Here is an 18,842-nt window from a genome sequence, read left to right on the forward strand (position 1 = left end):
ACTAGATAAAGTTTTGAAAGTCTGCAATGTCTTTAGAAAGAGAGAACTGACCTTGTGAAATGTGTGGATATGTCTCAGACAAGGTTGCACCAGCCTCTGGTGATTCCTAGAAACCTCACTGTAACTTTTAAAAGGTTAGCTAGTAGCCCAGCTTGCTAATGCCTTCCTCGTTCAGAAAATGAAGTGAAATAGCCACCATTTGCCACGAGCCTTGGGAAAGCCTCACACATGGCAGAGCTCTTTAACTGGGGTCTAAAGGCCTTCACAGGGTCCAGGAATCTTTTCTGAAATTGTATGCAAATTTGTTGTGTGTGGGCCTTTCTGGAGAGTTCTTTAGCATTTGAGATTTCAAAGTGGTTGTAGTCAGAAAAAAAAAAGACTAAGCACCATTACTAAATGTAATGCTGTCCCTTCCCATGAAACACAGGTAAGAGGCCTTCATTCATCAACCAGTTTGTCCAAGTATATGGTTAATGAACCCACACCAAAAGATAAGCCTCTGACATGGGCCTTGCACATGGCGCCATGAAGCTTCTGACTTCTGACCAACAGAGCTGTAGGAAAATAAGTTTGTGGTAGTGTTACAGCAGCAGTAGAAAACCAATACAGTACCTAATTCACATGGAAGTTTTCTGGAATTCAGTTTGTTAGTACATCTAAACAACTTATAACAATGCCTAGTATGTTGTAAGTACTCAGTAAATGTTCATATCCTTCTCAAAGGTGAGAGGAAGCACAGGTATAAAGATGTAAATAATTCTATGATGTGGTATAAACACCACAATCAATGGCCTAACCAGAATCATCTTCAAAGGACTCTACTTTCTAATTAAGTTCCCAGAGATAATAAATTCCAAGATTATGACAGATATTCCTAAGAAAATTGCCTAAAGTGGGGGCAGCAAACTCAAATGCCCGTGTGGGCTTTGTAGGTAACATGAAGAAGGGAAACAGGCAAGCTGGGAATCGCCGCAGATCGGGGAGGCAGCCCCATCCAAGGGGCAGATCCCAGCCCAGTTAACGGATAGCAGTGAAAATGCAATGCAGGTTCAGTCTTGCCAGATACTTCAAAGTCCATTCCTTCTTCTGTGAAATCTCTGGTTTTTAACTGTTGAAATCCAATTCATATCTAAACACATACAGACCCCACACACAATTTTCAGGCTAAACTGATTGTCTATGAGCTGCCCTAGGGCCAGAGACCCTCGGCTTGGTATCTCTGGCCAGTTGGTGAACAAGCCCCAAAAGGTAAGCTCCTTTTGAATGCAGTTTTTGGCCTTCTTATATTCTTACATCATAAAAGCATCTTTTGCAGTGCTTTTGGTAGTCTGCATAAACCTAAGAAGCCGTGAATTATATGAAATTCTTATCATGTTAAAGAGAAAGACAACTTCAAATTATGTTCAAATCCACTTTTATTAAAATTATTTGGCAATTCTGGCAGCAGTACAAAGTCTTTGACCACTGGACACATTAGACATGAGTTTATAATTTTGGTTTGTTGTGGGTTTGGGTACCTGTATTTTTCTAAATCTTCTGCCCTTCATTTCATTACCAAATGGCAAAGCGCCTTAAGTTTCTCTATCTACAATACCTTATTATTTATAGGACAGGAATTTGTAAAATAAGATTGAAAAAATAAAATGCACAGATTCAAAAAATTCTCTTCAAATATTAAGAACATACAAAGTATATTGAAGACATCTACATTTAGTCCTCCAAGTAACAACGTGGGTGGTTTGATGTCTTGTTTTTATTTATTGCTAATTATAGTTCAGAGACCAGTGTTTACAAAAACTATAAAAACCTTCATTGACATTCCCAGTATAGTTCCAATGGGTTTAGAGGGTAAAATGAGTGGAGCACTTAATTTGGCCTTTAAAATCACAAGCCTTTTTATCTTTAGTGGGATTTTTTTCTTCTACAGTAGCTCAGGGCACTATTTGCTTACTTAATGCCTTATAATTAGCATCTGCCTTATAGTAGATCTAAGTATTGGCCTTGTAAAGTATATTACTGGACAGCAAATGGAAGGAGGCCTTCCTGTCCAAGGCAAAACTTTCACCGGACCTTAAAGTAAAACCTCAGAGGGTCTGGTGTTCCTTAGTTGTTCTCCAGGGATCCTGAAGTTGTCTGTAAGAAAGAAAACAAGAAAGCTGTGTAAGAATCTTTACCTGAGACATTTCTGCTTGTTCTAAGTAGTCCTGCTTTTCTGGCAGTATATGAAAATCCACTGCATGGCGACGGAGCCCTGTTGTTTCGTTCCTGTGATAAATGAGTATCTCTTGGGGCTTGGAATGCAGGAAATAAACAGAGCAATCACTTGAGAAAATTCTGCCCTAGCTTCTTTCAAAGGCTGTACTTTCATAAGACTGATAAGGATGTTCAGTCTTTGCTTTCATGCATTGTGTATTTCTGGGCATTCCCATGACTAACTAAAGACCATTCCCATTCCCCAAATGGCCAATTTATTTCAGTGATAGAAGATTGCCACACCATATTATTGTTGGTTGCCATCACTACTCAAAGACAAAGCAACTCGGCAATCAAAACAGGCAAGTTTCTTTATTTATTTTTATCAGAATAGGGTCTCAACTTTGCAAAGGTTAACTATGTAAGTTATTTGTGTTATCTCAGCAAACTGGACCTATGAACATTAAGTCACAGTAGGAGCAGTTTTATCAATATAGTTCTCACTCTTATTTCCCTAATAAATGAAGAGAAAATATTTTCTTTAGGAATAAGCATACAGTTTGAAATTTTGAATAAGCAATTCTTTGCATCTAATTTAAGTATTATTTTATAAGTTGAAAATACAGTCTCCAAAGTTAAAGAAAATAATAGAATATAATGGGCCTTTTCTCCAAGTTAAGGCTTATCTCAAGAATACTTAAAAATACTTAAAACTTAAGATATTTAAATAATATCTAGAACAAAAAAGCAATGCATCAGTGTAATGTTGCCAACCCACAAAGCACTTAAACACAGGAGAGAGAAATTATACTTACAAATGGAGTCCTGATTCCAAATTTGCTATGGAATGTCATGGTGACTTTGTTTTTATGTCCTGTTCTTTGATCAAAGGCATGGCACGTATCAAAAGGCGGACTGTACAAGTGAAGGCTCACGGCAGGTTCTGTATGGCTAATATTCTCTACTCGATGTAAGCCAATGGAATCTAAACAATATTGAAGAGGGATGGGTAGATGAAGGAGCTTAGATGCTAGCTGTAGGTAAAAATCTGGTCAATTGCCCAAGATCCTAAATCAACTGATACATATGAATTATTAAAGATTAGTTAGAATTGAACTTCCAGTTAAAAATAGTAAATGACACGCATTCTGCTTTTTCCTAAAAACTTCCCTACAACTGCAGTAAAATAAAAAAGGCATCAACATACAAAGATAAAGGGAAAAGAAAAAACCTTTTTATTAAAGTTTTAAAAAAAATCTTCAAAAATTTGAAAGCTTAGAAGTAGATGGATGGCTTTGCAGAGGAGAGAAAGCTAAATCCTCAGCTACTCTTGGAGATGGCCAAGAAATAACCTGATTTATATCCTGAAGCTAACAAACAGCTCAAGAACTGGCAGCACATGTACTTCCTGAAATGAAGGTGAACATGGGCTATAAATACAAGGACTGGTTGAAGCCTATTTAAGTTTCGTCACAAAGCTTTTTCACCACCTTACCTTCCCTCCATCCCTGGTAGAAATCGGAGATCTATTCTCTAGAAAGAGTACAACAGATAAACTCAGGACTGGTGGATACCCGGTGAAAAACAGGGGACTTAAGTGAAAATTTACACATTGAGTGGTAAGATCTCCACTTTTTTCATCACATGGCTGCCAGAATGCTGCCAGACAGGAATTTCTTCTCCAGGCAGGAGATGGCAAGCAGCTTCTCTGAGAATCTGATCAACTCAAGAAAAAAGTCCTGAGGATATCACCATTGATTGTTCCTCAAGGAAAAGATTTACCAGATGATCCTAAAGTCCAGTTGACAAACACCATCCATGTTTGAAAGCTACCAATTAACTTTTTTGTCTCTGGTTTTTAAATATTAGCACATAGTCAAGGCCATCACACATGTGAGCAGAGCCTCTAGTATAAAAGAGGCCAGAGCAACCTGAAAAAAGGCAACATGAAATAGACACTACTCAAAAGAAGGCTTAAAAAAACAAAACCAAAAACTTATCATTAATATCTTCACAGAGCTAAGAGGAAGGGAATTCCCTAGCGGGCCAGTGGTTAGGATTCGGTGCTTTCACTGCTATGGCATGGGTTCAATCCCTGGTCAGGGAACTAAGATCCCTGCAAGCCACATGGTGTGGCCAAAAAAAAAAAAAGAGATGAGGAAAATACTATATAAAAAGGAATAGAGAATAAAAAGAGCTTTTAGAAATATAAAGATGATAGCAGAAATAAAAATCTGAATAGAAGGGTTGGAAGAAAAAGCTGACAAAGACTCAAAGAGCAAAGGGCCAAAGACAGAACATAGGAAAGATTAAAAAAACCCAAAAAAACCCAAAAAACCAGAGGACTAATTCAGGAGGCTTAATATCTGATCAACAGTAGTTTCAGAAACAGAACAACAACAACAAAATCAAAGAAACAACTTGAGAATATTTTCTTGAATTGAATGACATGAATTTCTAGATTGTAAGAACCTACTGAGCTCCCACCACAATGAGTGTCATGAAACAAACTGCATCACTGTGACACTGGGGACAGAGAAAAGACACCCAAAGAGAAGTCCCCAAAAGTTTCTAGAAAGAAAAAATAGGATTCATACATAGTAAGATTCAAAAATCAGAATGGTACCAGGCTTTGAACAAGAAGAATGGAAACTAGAAGACAAAAGATTACCTTCATAGTTCTGAGAGAAAATGACTGCCAGGTCATGATTTCATATCCAGCTAAATTACCTATCAAGTTGCAAAGGTTGTATATAGAGATTTTTAGATATAAGAGGTCTCAGAAATTTACTTTCCATGAACCCTTTCTCATAGGGCCATTGGAGGATATGTTCCACCAAAACAAGGTCAAGAACCCAAGACAAAGCAGACATGAGACCAGGAAACAAGGGGATAAGCACCAGGAGAGAGTAAAGGGAAAGCCTGGATGATGTGAGGGGACCACAGGATGAGCCCTGGCCAACCAATCCACACTGAAGGAAGTCAAAAGGCCTGGGGGAGATGCCTTCAAGAAGATTAAAATAAACAAAATACTTGATTTTTATAACTATCTTGATAAGAAATTTATATAGTAAGGAGAGAGTTGGAAGATTAATCATGGAAGGAATTCAGTGTATTAGTGTAGTTAGTATAGGCACCTAATTTGGCCTTACACTTTACGATCTAGCTCCATGAGCTTGCATGACAAAGAAGAGCAAAGCCCAGAAGCAGACGACTTTGGTTCTACTCCCAGCTAGACTGACTACCTTTGAACAACTCAGAACTTCTAGGATCTTCTGTCTTCCTCATTTACAAAAAATGGGGCCTAATTCTCAGATCTGCAAACTCTTTGATTCTATAGCCTACTGCTTTTATAATACACTGGCTTGCTTTTGAACAAAAGTTAAACATTCTGAAGAACTGACTGCCCTTTATACAAATAACTTTTTTTCCTCCAGTTGCACCTCCAATAGACCACCCAATGCAAGCAAAGATCCCACAAAAACAAGTCACCCATCCTTTAGAAGTCCCCAAAGCTCATGTCTGATCCCTAATGTTAGTAATCCCAGCATTATTATTATTATTATGTCTTTGTCTCCTTTTCCTTTATGCCAATGATGTACTCTCTGTCACAGTAATATCGGACCTTTCTTGGTGATACTTAGGGATGCCAGCTTGGTTGAGGCAATGTTCACCTTCTGCCTGTTACAATAGGTAACTTGATCTCCTTGCCCCACTCTCCCTTTCTTCCACCCTATGACGCATATTGCTACCGGATTAATCAAGATATTCCCGAACAAAATTCTGCTGACCAAAGAAAGTTTTTACTTTAAGCTAGTCTTGGAGGCTAAGGCCCTGATCTTACTTTACTCTCCTACTACTCCTATCCAAGCCCATTCATCTTCCCCTCCGGATAGACCATTCCTGCATAGTCTTCATTCTTTGCAACGTCTGAATGAACAACGTTCTTTGAACATGGGTTGTGCCTTCACCCATGTTCTTTCTTGTACTTGAAACATCTTTCCCCCCCTAATCACTATCCATATCTAGCCCTCCTCCTGCATCTGTAAAAAATCAAAGGTTAAAAGTTGGTGGCTTTTGAGTAAATGCATCTACAGAAATATTTAGCTTGTCCTATCCAGTATTTTACTGATTGGCAAAAGTTCCCGTAACGATCAGAATTTCCCATCTCTATGGAAAAAGAAGTCAGGATGATCTCACTGGAGCTGGGTGACCACGTTGTCCCTTTAGACAGGGCAGCTTGCACACCAGTTCCCACAGCCTAGTTCCGGCCTGCATCACTCACTCACTTTACCTGCTTGGCTCCTATAGACTTTTGCATTGAAGACCCTTGAAAAAAAATCTTAGGTGTTCTCCAAGATCTAATGTAGCTTTAAAATGACTCTGTGACTCTAGCTGAACGTAATTATTCTGAAAGGCTTTTGGCTTTATTGTGAACAATACCAGTAATCTTGTTCTTAGAAATCTGGTGTGCCTGCTATATACAGCAACCCTCAAATAAAAGTTTCCAACCACCTGAGAAACTAACCCCTTTGTGCTATGTGAATGGGGGAAAAACTTCCTATACAATCTGACTTCTGTAACTGACTTGCATTCTTAAACTAACTGAACAATTTAGGCCAAGTATCAAGGCCAATACTGAACGTTAAGATCTAAGAAGAAAGAACCTGCTTTGCCAAAAAAACCTCTGTAATATTTTATTTTATATAAGTGGGATAGCATCCCAACTAAGACTATGGGCTTTGGCATCAAATTCTTTGGGTTCAAATCCTGAGTGACCTTGGACAGCTTATTTAATCTTCCTATGTGTTGGCAATTTCATCTGTAACTGGGAATAATATAAAAAGTTATCTCAGGACTTCCCTGGTGGTACAGTGGTTAAGAATCCGCCTGCCAATGCAGGGGACAAGGATTTGATCTCTGGTCCAGGAAGATCCCACATGCCACAGAGCAACTAAGCCCGTGAGCCACAACTACTGAGCCCACGTGCCTAGAGCCCGTGCTCCGCAACAAGAGAAGCCACCACAATAAGAAGCCCACTCGCCGCTACTAGAGAAAGCTCACGCATAGCAACGAAGACCCAACGCAGCCAAAAATAAATAAATTCATTATAAAAAAAAGTTATCTCATGGAAGCTTTAAGGAGCTTTTTGGAAAGTTACTAAGTCCTTTAGGAACACAGATGTTAATCACTGCCTCTACTGAAGAGCATTTGGCTCTCCCATATCACATGTAGAAGAAAGAATGAATTCTTTGTAAGAGATCTAGAAATCATTGCTAAATAACGTGCTTCAAAAAGTTTCTCTTGAGAATACTCTTTTTAAAGTAAGCTGTATGCACTTTAGTAAAACAGGGACTAGTTAGCATTCTTAATCACTTCCGGAACATTTCTTTACATTTTCTAATCAAAGACTAACACTTCCAAGTTAGCCTCACGCCTTTATTAAAAGACTCTACTTATGTAAATTCATGTTCGATTCTAACTGTCCTAAGACTTGGTAGGTAAATGACTCTTCAGTGGATACTAACCTGCATGCATATGTTTTTAATAAGTGATTCCAATCCACACGCAAAGCTTTAAAAAGACAAAACCCACTGCTTTTAGATCACTTCCTAAGCAGATGAAATCATGACTCCATGATCCAAGTTCTATTGCACACATGTAAGCAAGCAATATTTCAAGTGGGAGTTCAAGGTTTTTCCCACTTGTTAGAAAAATTGGATGTTACCGTTGATGTAGGCACACTGGTTTTCCCTCAAGATTCTTTCAGACTTCTTGATCATCTCATTGGATTTTTTGTCAGGCCAGGCAAATAATGTCTCCTTTAGATTTCCCTGCAGCATCTTCAGAAAGCAGTGGGAGTCAGTGTGATCGTGGATACTGCTATATATACACAAAATGACAACTAAACTCAGTAGATGGTCCAGAACCCACACTTGTAACAAATCTGTCCAGAGCTTACAGCTGCAACTGTCAATAGGACATCTCCCAGGCCAATATCCATTTCAGCTGGAGTTTTAAATGTCATCAATTTATAATTCAACATTGTTCAGGGCATAGTAATAAAACACTATGTCTTCCATATCAATGCATATGAGGGGTACAGTTTTGATCCATACCCCTACTGAAAAACAATTCATCTTTTTAAACCTTGTTGTAATACTACTTTGATAACAGAAACACAAAACCAGTAACCATTTATCTTCTCCAAAATATAGCTTTTAATAACTCAATTAAGCTGGGCTAGAAATTGACTTAAAAACTACATTAGAGAAATTTTAGAGCGGATAAAGATCCTTTATCTGTAACTGCATCACATTGAGAAGATCACATAACAGTGTTTTTTCCCCAGGCTTTTTCTTTTTTCTCCTTCCTCTGGGGGACAAAAGATATGCACATGTGTGTTACCAGCTGAAAATTATACTATAAAGCATATGAAATGTTAATATTTTATACATTTAGAGTATCCTATCTGTGATTACCTCCCAATATTGATGGGAGAAAAAAAGCAAATTGGATCTGGGGAAAGAGTTTATTCCTATAATCTTAAATAGTATTTAAGTTTATTAAGTAGTATTAGCTATAGGGTTGATTAAAAAATATGAACTTGTATACGCTATAGCATGTATTTCATATGTTGAATTCTGTTACCCCATATATGTACCATGAGAACTTGTTTCGTAATTCACAGAGCCTCGTTCTACTCCTGACATATAATCTGCTTTCAAAAAATGTTGAGAGAATGAAAACAACTTCATTCTATATGAGTAAATAAATGCACTCTATAGACCTAACTTTCCAAAATCTTGTAAATTCATGTTTCCTTTTTCCCACCAAAAATGGGTCTGGATTATTGTTTTTTGTTTTTTTTTTATTACCATTCTCAAGAGACTGAGAAGGATCTGCTTAAAGAGGTAACAATAGTTGACTGGTAGTAAGACTTGCAAATATATAAACTAAGGAAACATTAAGGGACCAAGTTTCAAGAATTGATATTAGTCTAAGTTGTCTTATCTTCTGTATACAGAAAATAAACAATTAGCTTGAAGTAGAAAGAAATTTTCTGAATTTGTGAATTGCTTTTCTAGCTCCAAATCTGGATGCTTTGGTCTTTGGTCCGACAACTGTTTACACACTTCAAAGCACCACAAAGGTCAAGTTTTAGCACAACTTCATAGAAAGTTTAACTCCACAGAACACAGAGAGATTAAATTAAGCTGGTTACTTACCTCCACCTCCTTTGATTTACTACTTATTTTGGGGGAAGGTCTCTCATAATACATGGTGTATGCTAAACCCCTCACGCTAATTCCCATGAGAATTTTTGCTGGAATTAGGGGACATTGCGAACAAATAATTACAACATGCGATCTGTTAGTGCTCACAAGGCATGTGGCCAGCCTGGCACTGTACTTTTCATATGCTGGAATAAATACTGAATAAATATCTGAATGAATAGTTGTATTACCTGCCATGTCCTTCACCCCAACATAGAATCATGAGATTAAATTTTCCATTTCCTTGATCCACAAGATTTCGGGTATATCTACAAAGAACATTTTCAGAAGTTTGAATTTGGTCGATGAGACAAACACAGGGAAAAATAAGTGTGTCATATAGTATCATTCATTTACAAATGCTAATATTTTTACCTCGAAGCAACTTTAAATGTGGTTGTCTAATTAGAAATCGAGCACAAATGAAAGCAAATATTTTTTCACAGTTCATTTAGACATTTTTGTATTTTGAATCACTGTGTTTATAGCTGCTCAGTTCTAATTAATGGCACGAAAAAGGTAAGAGAAAAAAATTAAATTCCTTGAGTCTCCATGTGACAGCCTCAAACTAATAAAAAGAATAAAAATTTCTCACAGAAAGCATTTTGCACTACTTGCACTACTGCTCTAGGCAAGAATGTTGCTATTGTCTTTTTTTCCCCCTCCCTGTAGCTAAACCAGAGTTTGAGAAACAAGGTTTCATTAAAAAGCTGTTCTAGAATTCTCCTTAGTTTTACTAGAGTCCAGACACAAGCAACATCCACATTCAAAAGCATCATGATGAAAAGTCTCCACAAATAAAGTGGGCGTTGACCTAAGTACCAGGACAAAAGCGACTACACTTGGGAAGTAAAATAACACTCTAAACCTTTTACAATGAGGAGAAATTAGTAATTAGCCCCCAGAAATCCCAAACCAAAACAACCACATCCACACCATCCCCCCACCCCCTCCAAAAAATCAACTTTAAATTAGTTTCTATTGGTGCCACAGGTACTCTTGACACCATCTAATTAACAAAGTTCCATAATTATGACATTCATTTAGACTAATTTTTTTTAAACTTTTTATTGGAGCATAGTTGCTTTACAATGCTGTGTTAGTTTCTACTGTACAGCAAAGTGGATCAGCTATACGTATACATATATACCCTCTTTTTGGACTTCCCTCCCATTAGGTCACCACAGAGCATTGAGTAGAGTTCCCTTGTTATAGAGTAGGTTCTCATTAGTTATCTGTTTTATACATAGTTTCAATAGTGTATATATGTCAATCCCAATCTCCCAGTTCATCCCCCCCAGCTCCCCGGCCCTTTCCCCCTTGGTATCCAGACGTTTGTTCTCTATAATAGACTCATTTTTAAGGAAAGGAATCTTAATCCCTTTTGTTTGTTCACATGGTCATCTGTTCACTTATGTCCCACATGCCCCTTCCTCCCCTAGGCTGGAGGCCAGGTGCTGGCAGAGTAGGATCACTGAGAGAGTTGATTAGTAAGTGGTTTTTAGATATCAGTCATCCTTACTTTGGAGCCCTTTTAATGACCTAGCAGGCAGCTGTGCACACAGCCTTTAATTCACAGTAAATGGTTCCTGTACCAGGGATCCTACTTTTCCCTCCTCCAACCCTAGGGTCTTGCTTCTCTAGGACTTCTTCCAGACAATTTACTGCTTGGCCCCCAGTGGAAAATATTTTGTCTTGATTCTTCTGCACTGGCCTTCCCAAGGTCAGAGATCAGATTCCTTCACAGTACTAGGACACTTATTACATGCGCAAAATACTACCGCATTGATTTCTGCTCTCCCATCTCCCTCCCTCCCTACTCCAAATGCATATCTAGGAGTGCACCCATTATTTTACTGAGCTGTGCTTCAGAAACCTGTGGAATAGGTCAATCCAAAGGTTTCAAGTGGTTTAGAGCTTGTCAATTAAGATAAATTCAAGGCCCCTGGAAATGCCCTTGTTCTACAGATTAAAAGCCCATACAGCATACCTTGGTTAATTTCACTTGGTCAGTAATAAATCTAAGCAGAAGAAAACTATTATGGCACCTTGTGTCTACAGGAAGTTTAGCAGTGGCTTACAGTGTGGGCTCTAGAACAATAATGCTAATTTGAATCCTGGAGCCACTAAGGGACATTAGTATGACCTTGTGCAGGTAATGCAACCTTTTCATTGCCTACTATTCCTCACCTGTAAAACAGGGATAAGAATGGTACCTATCTCAGAGAGCTGTTGTGAGGTAATCAGTTAATACATGTGTCAAGTGATTGGAAGAGTACTAGAGCCCATAACAAGCCTTCAATTACTTGGAGCTAATGGCAAAATTACTCTGGTAGCTTTATTGGCAGCCACAGAAGGATAGGAACCAAAGGAATGTCCTAGAACCACTTGCAAGTGGAAAACAGGATCCTAAGTAGACTTCACTTTTCTATTTCAGTTCCTAAAGTACAACTGAAACAGCCCTTGGCGACAAAACTTTACCAAACACACTGTCTATGCTGACGTAAAGTGACTAACTGAAACGGCTTCAAAGGAAAGCTTCTTTTCTTATTCTTCTCTTTCAACTATGCTCCTTTCCCTGACCTCATCACAACCAACCATTAAGACTGAAGCGCTGGTTACCCTTCGGAAAAGAAACCCTCACTCTTCAGGGTGATTAAATTTTACTTCTCTCCCCAGAGGATTGGTAGGCTGTTGCATTTTTTACTTAATCTCCAAGCCAAGGCTGCAAGAAGCAGCCTCCCAGGGCATCTCACTCAAGCACCTCTGAGGAACAGGGGTCTTCAATTTACATTCCAGACCCTCAGATCTAAGGATAAGAAAAAGCATATTGCTTGGGGGCTGAAAGAGAAGCACTCGTTTATTTCGAGAACCTGACAGTGGGTTTAAATAAACCCGCAGCCCGGGGAGTCCAACTGGTTTGGGAGAGGGGGCAGCTTAAACTGAAAAATAGCAGCTGACAACCCCAAGCCGTTATTTTGTATGAACAAAAATGCTTGTTTGCAGACGCCTGCTTGCAAGCGACCGAGGGAGAAGTGATGGAGAATTGGTGTCGTTTAACTGCGTCCTCCACCGTCACCCTTTTCTCCGGACCGCTGTTGGAGTTCTTTCCTGGGAACACCCCGGTTAGTCCAGACAGCCAGAGTCTGAGGGCGTCCAGCCCCCGGGGTCTCCCCGCATCTCCTCCGTGTCCTAGGCTAGCGACGGCTCCGGGGGGTTGGGGGTGGGGGTGGCAGAAGGAGTGGCCGTTCGGAAGCCGAGGGGTTGATCAACGAGAAAAGAACAGAAAACTTGCACCGCTCGGTGGCCTCCCCTCTGGGAGCCTGCCGCAGTCTCCTGCCAGTGGGACACGCCTTCGGCCCAAAGCGCCGAACGCCCGCCCCCGGGTTCGCGGGCGAGGAGGCGCGGCGCCGGGGTGCGGGAAACGGCCGGGAGCACTGGGAGGGTGGGCGCTGCGGGCGCCGGGCGGCCCGCGCTCTCCGGGAGTCAAGACCCGCTCCCCACGCGCCCGCGCCCGCTCGGACTCAAGAGTCGGCTCCGGAGAGTCTCGGCGCTCAGGGCGAAAGCACGCTCACCTGTACTGGTCGAACTTGGCGTACACTGCCCACTCGGCGGGGCTGCTCTCGTAGGCTTCCAAGACGGCCTGCACCTCCTCCACATTGACCTCCTCGCCGGCGAAGAGCTGGTGCAGGATGCGGATCAGATCGGCCAGGGTGCGTGGCTTTAGCACCTCGGTCCGCTCCATCCCTTGCGGACTGGCGGCGCGCGGCTCGCTGCTGGGCTGCGATGGAGGAGCTGAGCGAGCCGAGGAGCCGGAGGCGAGTTCCTAGCTGCTAGCCAGACAGTTACACACAGACACGAAGCCCCCAAACGCACAAGTGCCACAGCGTATAGAAACCCCCGCCAAGATACCCACCGTGGCAGATCAGAGTACGGGCCGCGCACACAAATCTGGACCAAACCTGCTAGGTTCGGCCTCCCCGGGCCCTTTTTAAGCTCTCGGAGTCACCGGGAATGTACCAACGTCCCTCGGAGGGTGGGGAGAAGCGGGGAGCGACCTGAGAAGGGCGGCGGAGGCGGCGAGGGCGTGCGGACAAGGCCCACGCACACGGCCCCGGCTCCCTCGGCACCCCGGCCCTAGCGGAACCCTTCTCTCCCGGGTCCCGGCGCTCGTGGTGGGCTTCGCGCAATCTCTCCCCCACCGTAGCAGGCCGTCTTTCGGCCGCCCATCCCAACCCCTCTTCCCCCCTCCCCCGCTCCCTGAGGCTCCTCTGTGCTGCCTTGGTTTGCGACGCTAGGACGTCGACAGAAGGGGTCTGGAGAAGGGGCGCAGGACGCTGAGGAAGGACAGGGACGCTTCCTTCCAAATGGAGCCGAGGGGTTGATTTTGAACAGTTTACAAAGGTTGAGGATGGAGTCCACTCCCAAGGTGGAGAGCTTCTGTTCTGTCGATTGAAACCATCGATAATATGCTCCAAGGCTAGGTGAAAATAAGTCAGTCTTCTTTTAAAAAAATTTAAATGTGCTGTGCTTAAATTACTGTTTGACAAGGGAGGCTGGGGTCTAGAGCAACACTGGTGAAACAATAGAAGGCCGGGTATCCCTCTTTGATTTTTAAAATCAAACATTTCCTTTAAAATATTGATAATATATCCAGGGCAAAGACCTGATGTTGCAAGTAATGGGTCAAAGAAATGCTGATTTTTCTTTATTCCTAATACAGTAATTTAAAGGGTTCTAATCAGATTATTTAAATCCTTCAATTCTAGGCTTGTGCTTGAAGTAGCCTACCGGTAATACACACAAGGAAATGCATTTCTATGTTGTGCATAGCACATAGCAGCTTTGAGATTAACACAAATTAAGTATGAATGAAAATAAGGAAAAAGTGAAGGACAGAAGAAATGCCAGTAGAGAGTCCTTTCTCACTATAGATAGATTCAGGGTTATTAGAGGTCTAGACTTCTGGAAGACTGGTCTGTTTCTCCCAGACTTTGCTCCAAGGTATTATGTATATACATATGTATGTATATGTGTATATACTGTATATATTTAAGTTTACTAGTGTCACCTGCAGTCTTAAACATCCCTGATTAAACTGATTACACTATAAGTATTTTAACAATGTTGTTAGGAAGTAAACATAACACCTCAATCATCATTGTTCCAAAAGGGCTACATGTAGAAAGCACTCCAGAGGCCTACCTTTTGTGACGTAGAGGTGGTTAATTAAAGAATTATGGGACAGAGTAACTCGTACCCTTTTCATCATTTACTCATAATTTCTTTATTCTCGTCAGTGTTTTCTATTGAGTTCTTAATTACTTCATTTCAGCTATTTTAATCCACAAATATTGGGAATGAACAACAAAAATCGAACACAAGCTTAACTTTTCTGCATTTCATAGTGGATTACACTTCTCTAAATTTTTCAGACCGTTCTTTTTCTACTTTCTCTGGCTCCTCCTGACATTCAGAGACCTCAAGGATCTTTCCTAACATAGCCATATTCACACATTCATATTCATTGCCTCTCTAGCCCCCCCAACACAATTTCATTGATCCCTTCTATGTGGATGTCTCCCACATATCCCTAATCTCACATGCTGAGAGTAATCTCTAATACCTTTTAGCACCTCAAATGAAATATACCATATGTAAAACTCCTTTCAAACATGCTTTTCATTTCCTGGAGGTTCTATTTCCACAATGAGGCTACCCGAGCTCCAGAACCTCATTCACCACTGCCTACTCTTTCCCGCTTCATTCTCAAGCTCTTTCAACCAAGAGCTAACTTTTTAAAACCTCCAGAATATCTTTTATGTTTTTCCACCTTTCTATTCTTATTGCTACTCCACTCAAGCCTCTGTTCTAATTTTGGGTGGATTACTATGCTGGCCCTTCCCAGTACAGATCCTTTATTCACACCCACTAATTATACTTAAGCTCAGACTGGTTATGTTTCCTGGTCAGAAACTTTCAATAACTCTTATTTCCTACATACTAGGTTTGTCAACCTGGCATTTAAAATTCTCCATGTTTTGGTTCTACATTTCCTTTTTCATCTTTTACCTCTACTTTTCTTCTTTACCAAATGTCTTCCAGCCAGATTATATTAGTCACTATTTCTTGTGGTTACCAAATCCATTCTTCTGCTTTAAGCTTTTCCTTCTGCCTAGACACTAGAAAGACATTTCAATATGTCCAGATCCTACCTTTAGGTCTTAGCTCAAATGCTTTCCTCTCAAATAAGTCATATCTCCTCTTGAACAACTAAGCCAATAATCAGTATCTTTCTTATGGCACTTACCACTTTGCAGCAGGTATTGCAGTTACTTATGTGGATTATCTTGACAGTGAGACATTTGGGACAGGCTCCTTTTACATTTTATTTTTGTATTCCTTCCTCTACGCCTAGCACACAGTGCCTTGTGTATGCATGAATGGTGACTTCAGTAAAAACATACTGGTAACTGGCTAGAGTAATTCAACTGCTAGTTTTAAGGCTCCTTGGCGCTGTGCATTCAAATCCAGCAGACTAGACTTGTTTCTCTCAAGGTTTTTTTTTTCTTTCTTTCTGGTTTCTTGGTAAAGAAAACCCATATTCTTCCCCACAGAATTGCACATTGTAACTTAACTACTGTCCCTCCCCCCTCCCCCCAAAGGGACTGACATTACAGGCTCTATTGACATAAGTAGAATACCTAGATTCAGAGGTGGTTGTTCTACCGCAGTCTGCATTGCCCAGGTCAATGATCATCACATTTTAAGACAGACATTGACATGTGATAGATATCCAGAGAAAGGAGTTAGAATTATTAGAGGTTCAGTAATATTGGTCTATCCATCCATCTGACACATTTTCACAAGCATGTACTATATGCCTGGCACTGCTTACAGAACTTAAGTCTCTGCCCTCAGAGGGCATATGTTCTAATGGGGCTGGGGGGTAGCTACCCCAACAAATACAGTATATATGGAGAAATGGACACATAGTACTGTATACAATACACGATGGAGAAAAATAAAGCAGGAGAAAGAAGGGAGAAGGTGGTGAGGAGGTGTCATGTGATAGTTGAACAGGGACTGAAGGATGTTAGTGAGAAATGTAATTGTCTGGGGGGAAGTTTCCAGGTGGAGGAAATGGTAAGCACAAAAGCCCTGGGATGGGAGCAAGTTTAGTGTTTGAATAATAACACAGATGAACATGGAGGTGGGTGGTAAGCTGTAGAAATGGGGACTGCAGATCACATAGGACAATGAAGTCTTCAACTTTTACTCTGATATGGGAAACCACTTGGGGATTCTGGCCAGAGAGCAGATAAAGGGAAGCCAACTAGCTGGCTATTACAGTTCGAGTGAAAGATAATGGTGGCTTGGCTAGAGTGGGAGAATAGATGAAAAATGGTTGGATTCTGAACATGTTTTGGTAAAGATGTCAGGATTTGCTGACAGACTGGAAGTGGGTTAGAGAGGGATTAATAATTAGTTGAGCAATTGGAAGGAATGGATTTGCCATGATTAAGACAGTAGAAGACTTGGGAGAACTGAGGTGGGAAAGGGGGAAAAGATATGCCTCATAGATCTAGATATATAATAGAACTGGGAAGAAATAGTTTTAGGAGGCAGGGAGGAAGGCAGAGGGAAGAGAGTTCTATAAAGAATAAATCCACCTCAAAATGTATAGGGCTTTCCTTGTGGCTATCACTAAGTAACCAGTAAGTTTCAGGTATATCTGCTTCATATGAGAACATAGAAGGAACTATGACTTATAAGGATTCCTCTAACTCAAGATTCTAATCACACTCATATACATACATGTTTTATCTTTCCTTCATCCATATAAGAAAATACAGGGAATTCCCTGGCGGTTCAGTGGCTAGGACACTGCGCTCTCACTGCCGAGAGCCTGGGTTCAATCACTGGACAGGGAACTAAGATCCCACAAGCCACGCAGCGCGGCCAAAAAAAAAAAAGAGACAGGTAAATCTAATATTTGGTATCAAATTTTATCTTTTTACTTTCTATTATTTCAAAAAATCAAAGTTTCAAGAATTATTTAAATTCGTACCTGACAATCTACCTTCCAATTAGAAAGAAAGTTCCAGGAGAACAGGAATCTTATGTCTTATTCCAATGCTGAGGACATAGTAGGCACTCTATGTAAATAAACAAATGGAAATTTATAGTTTCAAGGCTTTTGATAGACATTGCCAAAATGTCCCCTAAAATTGTAGTACCAATTCACATTCCATTCACCAAGAATATGACAGGACTTATTTCCCCACAATGTTGCCAATACTGATAACTGTTGTAACTATTGATACTATGAGAGGTGATAATCAGCATTTCGTACCTTTCACCTGTACTTTTTATAACTAATGATGTTCAGCACTTTTCATGCTTTATTAGCCATCTATATTTTTATTTTTTGGAATTACATTTTAATGTATTGAGCTTATTTTTCAGACGGTCTTTTTTCTTATCAACTGAAATGAGCTCTTCAATTATTGGACACCAAAACCCTGTCATATGTTGCAAACATTTTCATCTTCTGCTATACAAAAATTAAAAACATGCAAATTTCCTTTATTGCTGCTTTAAATCATTGTGCCAACCACATCATAAACTCAATATATAATGCATTACTGATTATATGTGCATAAGGAAATGTACTAAGTATTATGTGTGTGGGTACCAAATAAAAATCCCCCAAACATCCTACTTTCAGGGATATTACAATGATGAAAGGGTGTTGGACATGCTTCTAAGGGATTAAGCGCAGTAACTGCTGTAACAGTGGTAGTCTGCTGTGTTCTTATGAGGGAGAGAGTATCTCCTCCTTGAGAGATTCAGATAAGCTTTAAGGAAGTTAAAAAATGAATTAGGGGGCTTCCCTGGTGGCGCAGTGGTTGAGAATCTGCCTGCCAATGCAGGGGACACGGGTTCGAGCCCTGGTCTGGGAGGATCCCACATGCCGCGGAGCAACTGGGCCCGTGAGCCACAACTACTGAGCCTGAGCGTCTGGAGCCTCTGCTCCGCAACAAGAGAGGCCGTGATAGTGACAGGCCCGCGCACCGCGATGAAGAGTGGCCCCCACTCGCCGCAACTGGAGAAAGCCCTCACACAGAAACGAAGACCCAACACAGCCAAAAATAAACATAATAAATAAATAATAAAAATTAAAAAAAAAAAAAAATGAATTAGGCAGAGAGGTAGGATTTGAAGGGGTGGAGGTGTAGGAAACAGAAAAACAAACAAACAAACAATGCATGTTCAGGAAATAGCAAATAATCCAGTGTGGGTTGGACAGTTTTGAAGGAAAATAATATTTGTAAAAGTAAACCTGCTGAACTGTTTTCTGAATACTTT

The 18,842-nt window shown here is 40.6% G+C and overlaps 1 protein-coding gene across 1 annotated transcript; it reads right to left on the reverse strand.

Moving 5' to 3' along the window:
* Window positions 1–1,397: 1,397 nt before the first annotated feature.
* Window positions 1,398–13,618, reverse strand: CDO1 (cysteine dioxygenase type 1). Its single transcript, XM_059916910.1, has 5 exons — window positions 13,046–13,618; window positions 9,662–9,739; window positions 7,922–8,076; window positions 3,009–3,178; window positions 1,398–2,133 (listed from the first exon to the last, which is right to left on the reverse strand). The coding sequence occupies exons 1-5, from the start codon at window positions 13,213–13,215 to the stop codon at window positions 2,104–2,106; spliced, it is 603 nt and encodes a 200-aa protein (XP_059772893.1). The 5' UTR covers window positions 13,216–13,618; the 3' UTR covers window positions 1,398–2,103.
* Window positions 13,619–18,842: the final 5,224 nt, after the last annotated feature.

This window comes from Balaenoptera ricei, chromosome 3 (assembly GCF_028023285.1).
Source record: "Balaenoptera ricei isolate mBalRic1 chromosome 3, mBalRic1.hap2, whole genome shotgun sequence".
NCBI classification, from domain to species: Eukaryota; Metazoa; Chordata; class Mammalia; order Artiodactyla; family Balaenopteridae; genus Balaenoptera; species Balaenoptera ricei.

Bases quoted from the DNA above. Each gene is read 5' to 3' on its own strand.
- CDO1 (XM_059916910.1), bottom strand. From the start codon at position 13,215: ATGGAGCGGACCGAGGTGCTAAAGCCACGCACCCTGGCCGATCTGATC. The intron at 8,077-9,661 runs GTAATACAACTA...GTGTATATATAG, and splicing joins TGGGGTGAAGGACATGGCAG to CAGTATCCACGATCACACTG. The intron at 3,179-7,921 runs GTAACATCCAAT...AATATTGTTTAG, and splicing joins CCAGTGTGCCTACATCAACG to ATTCCATTGGCTTACATCGA.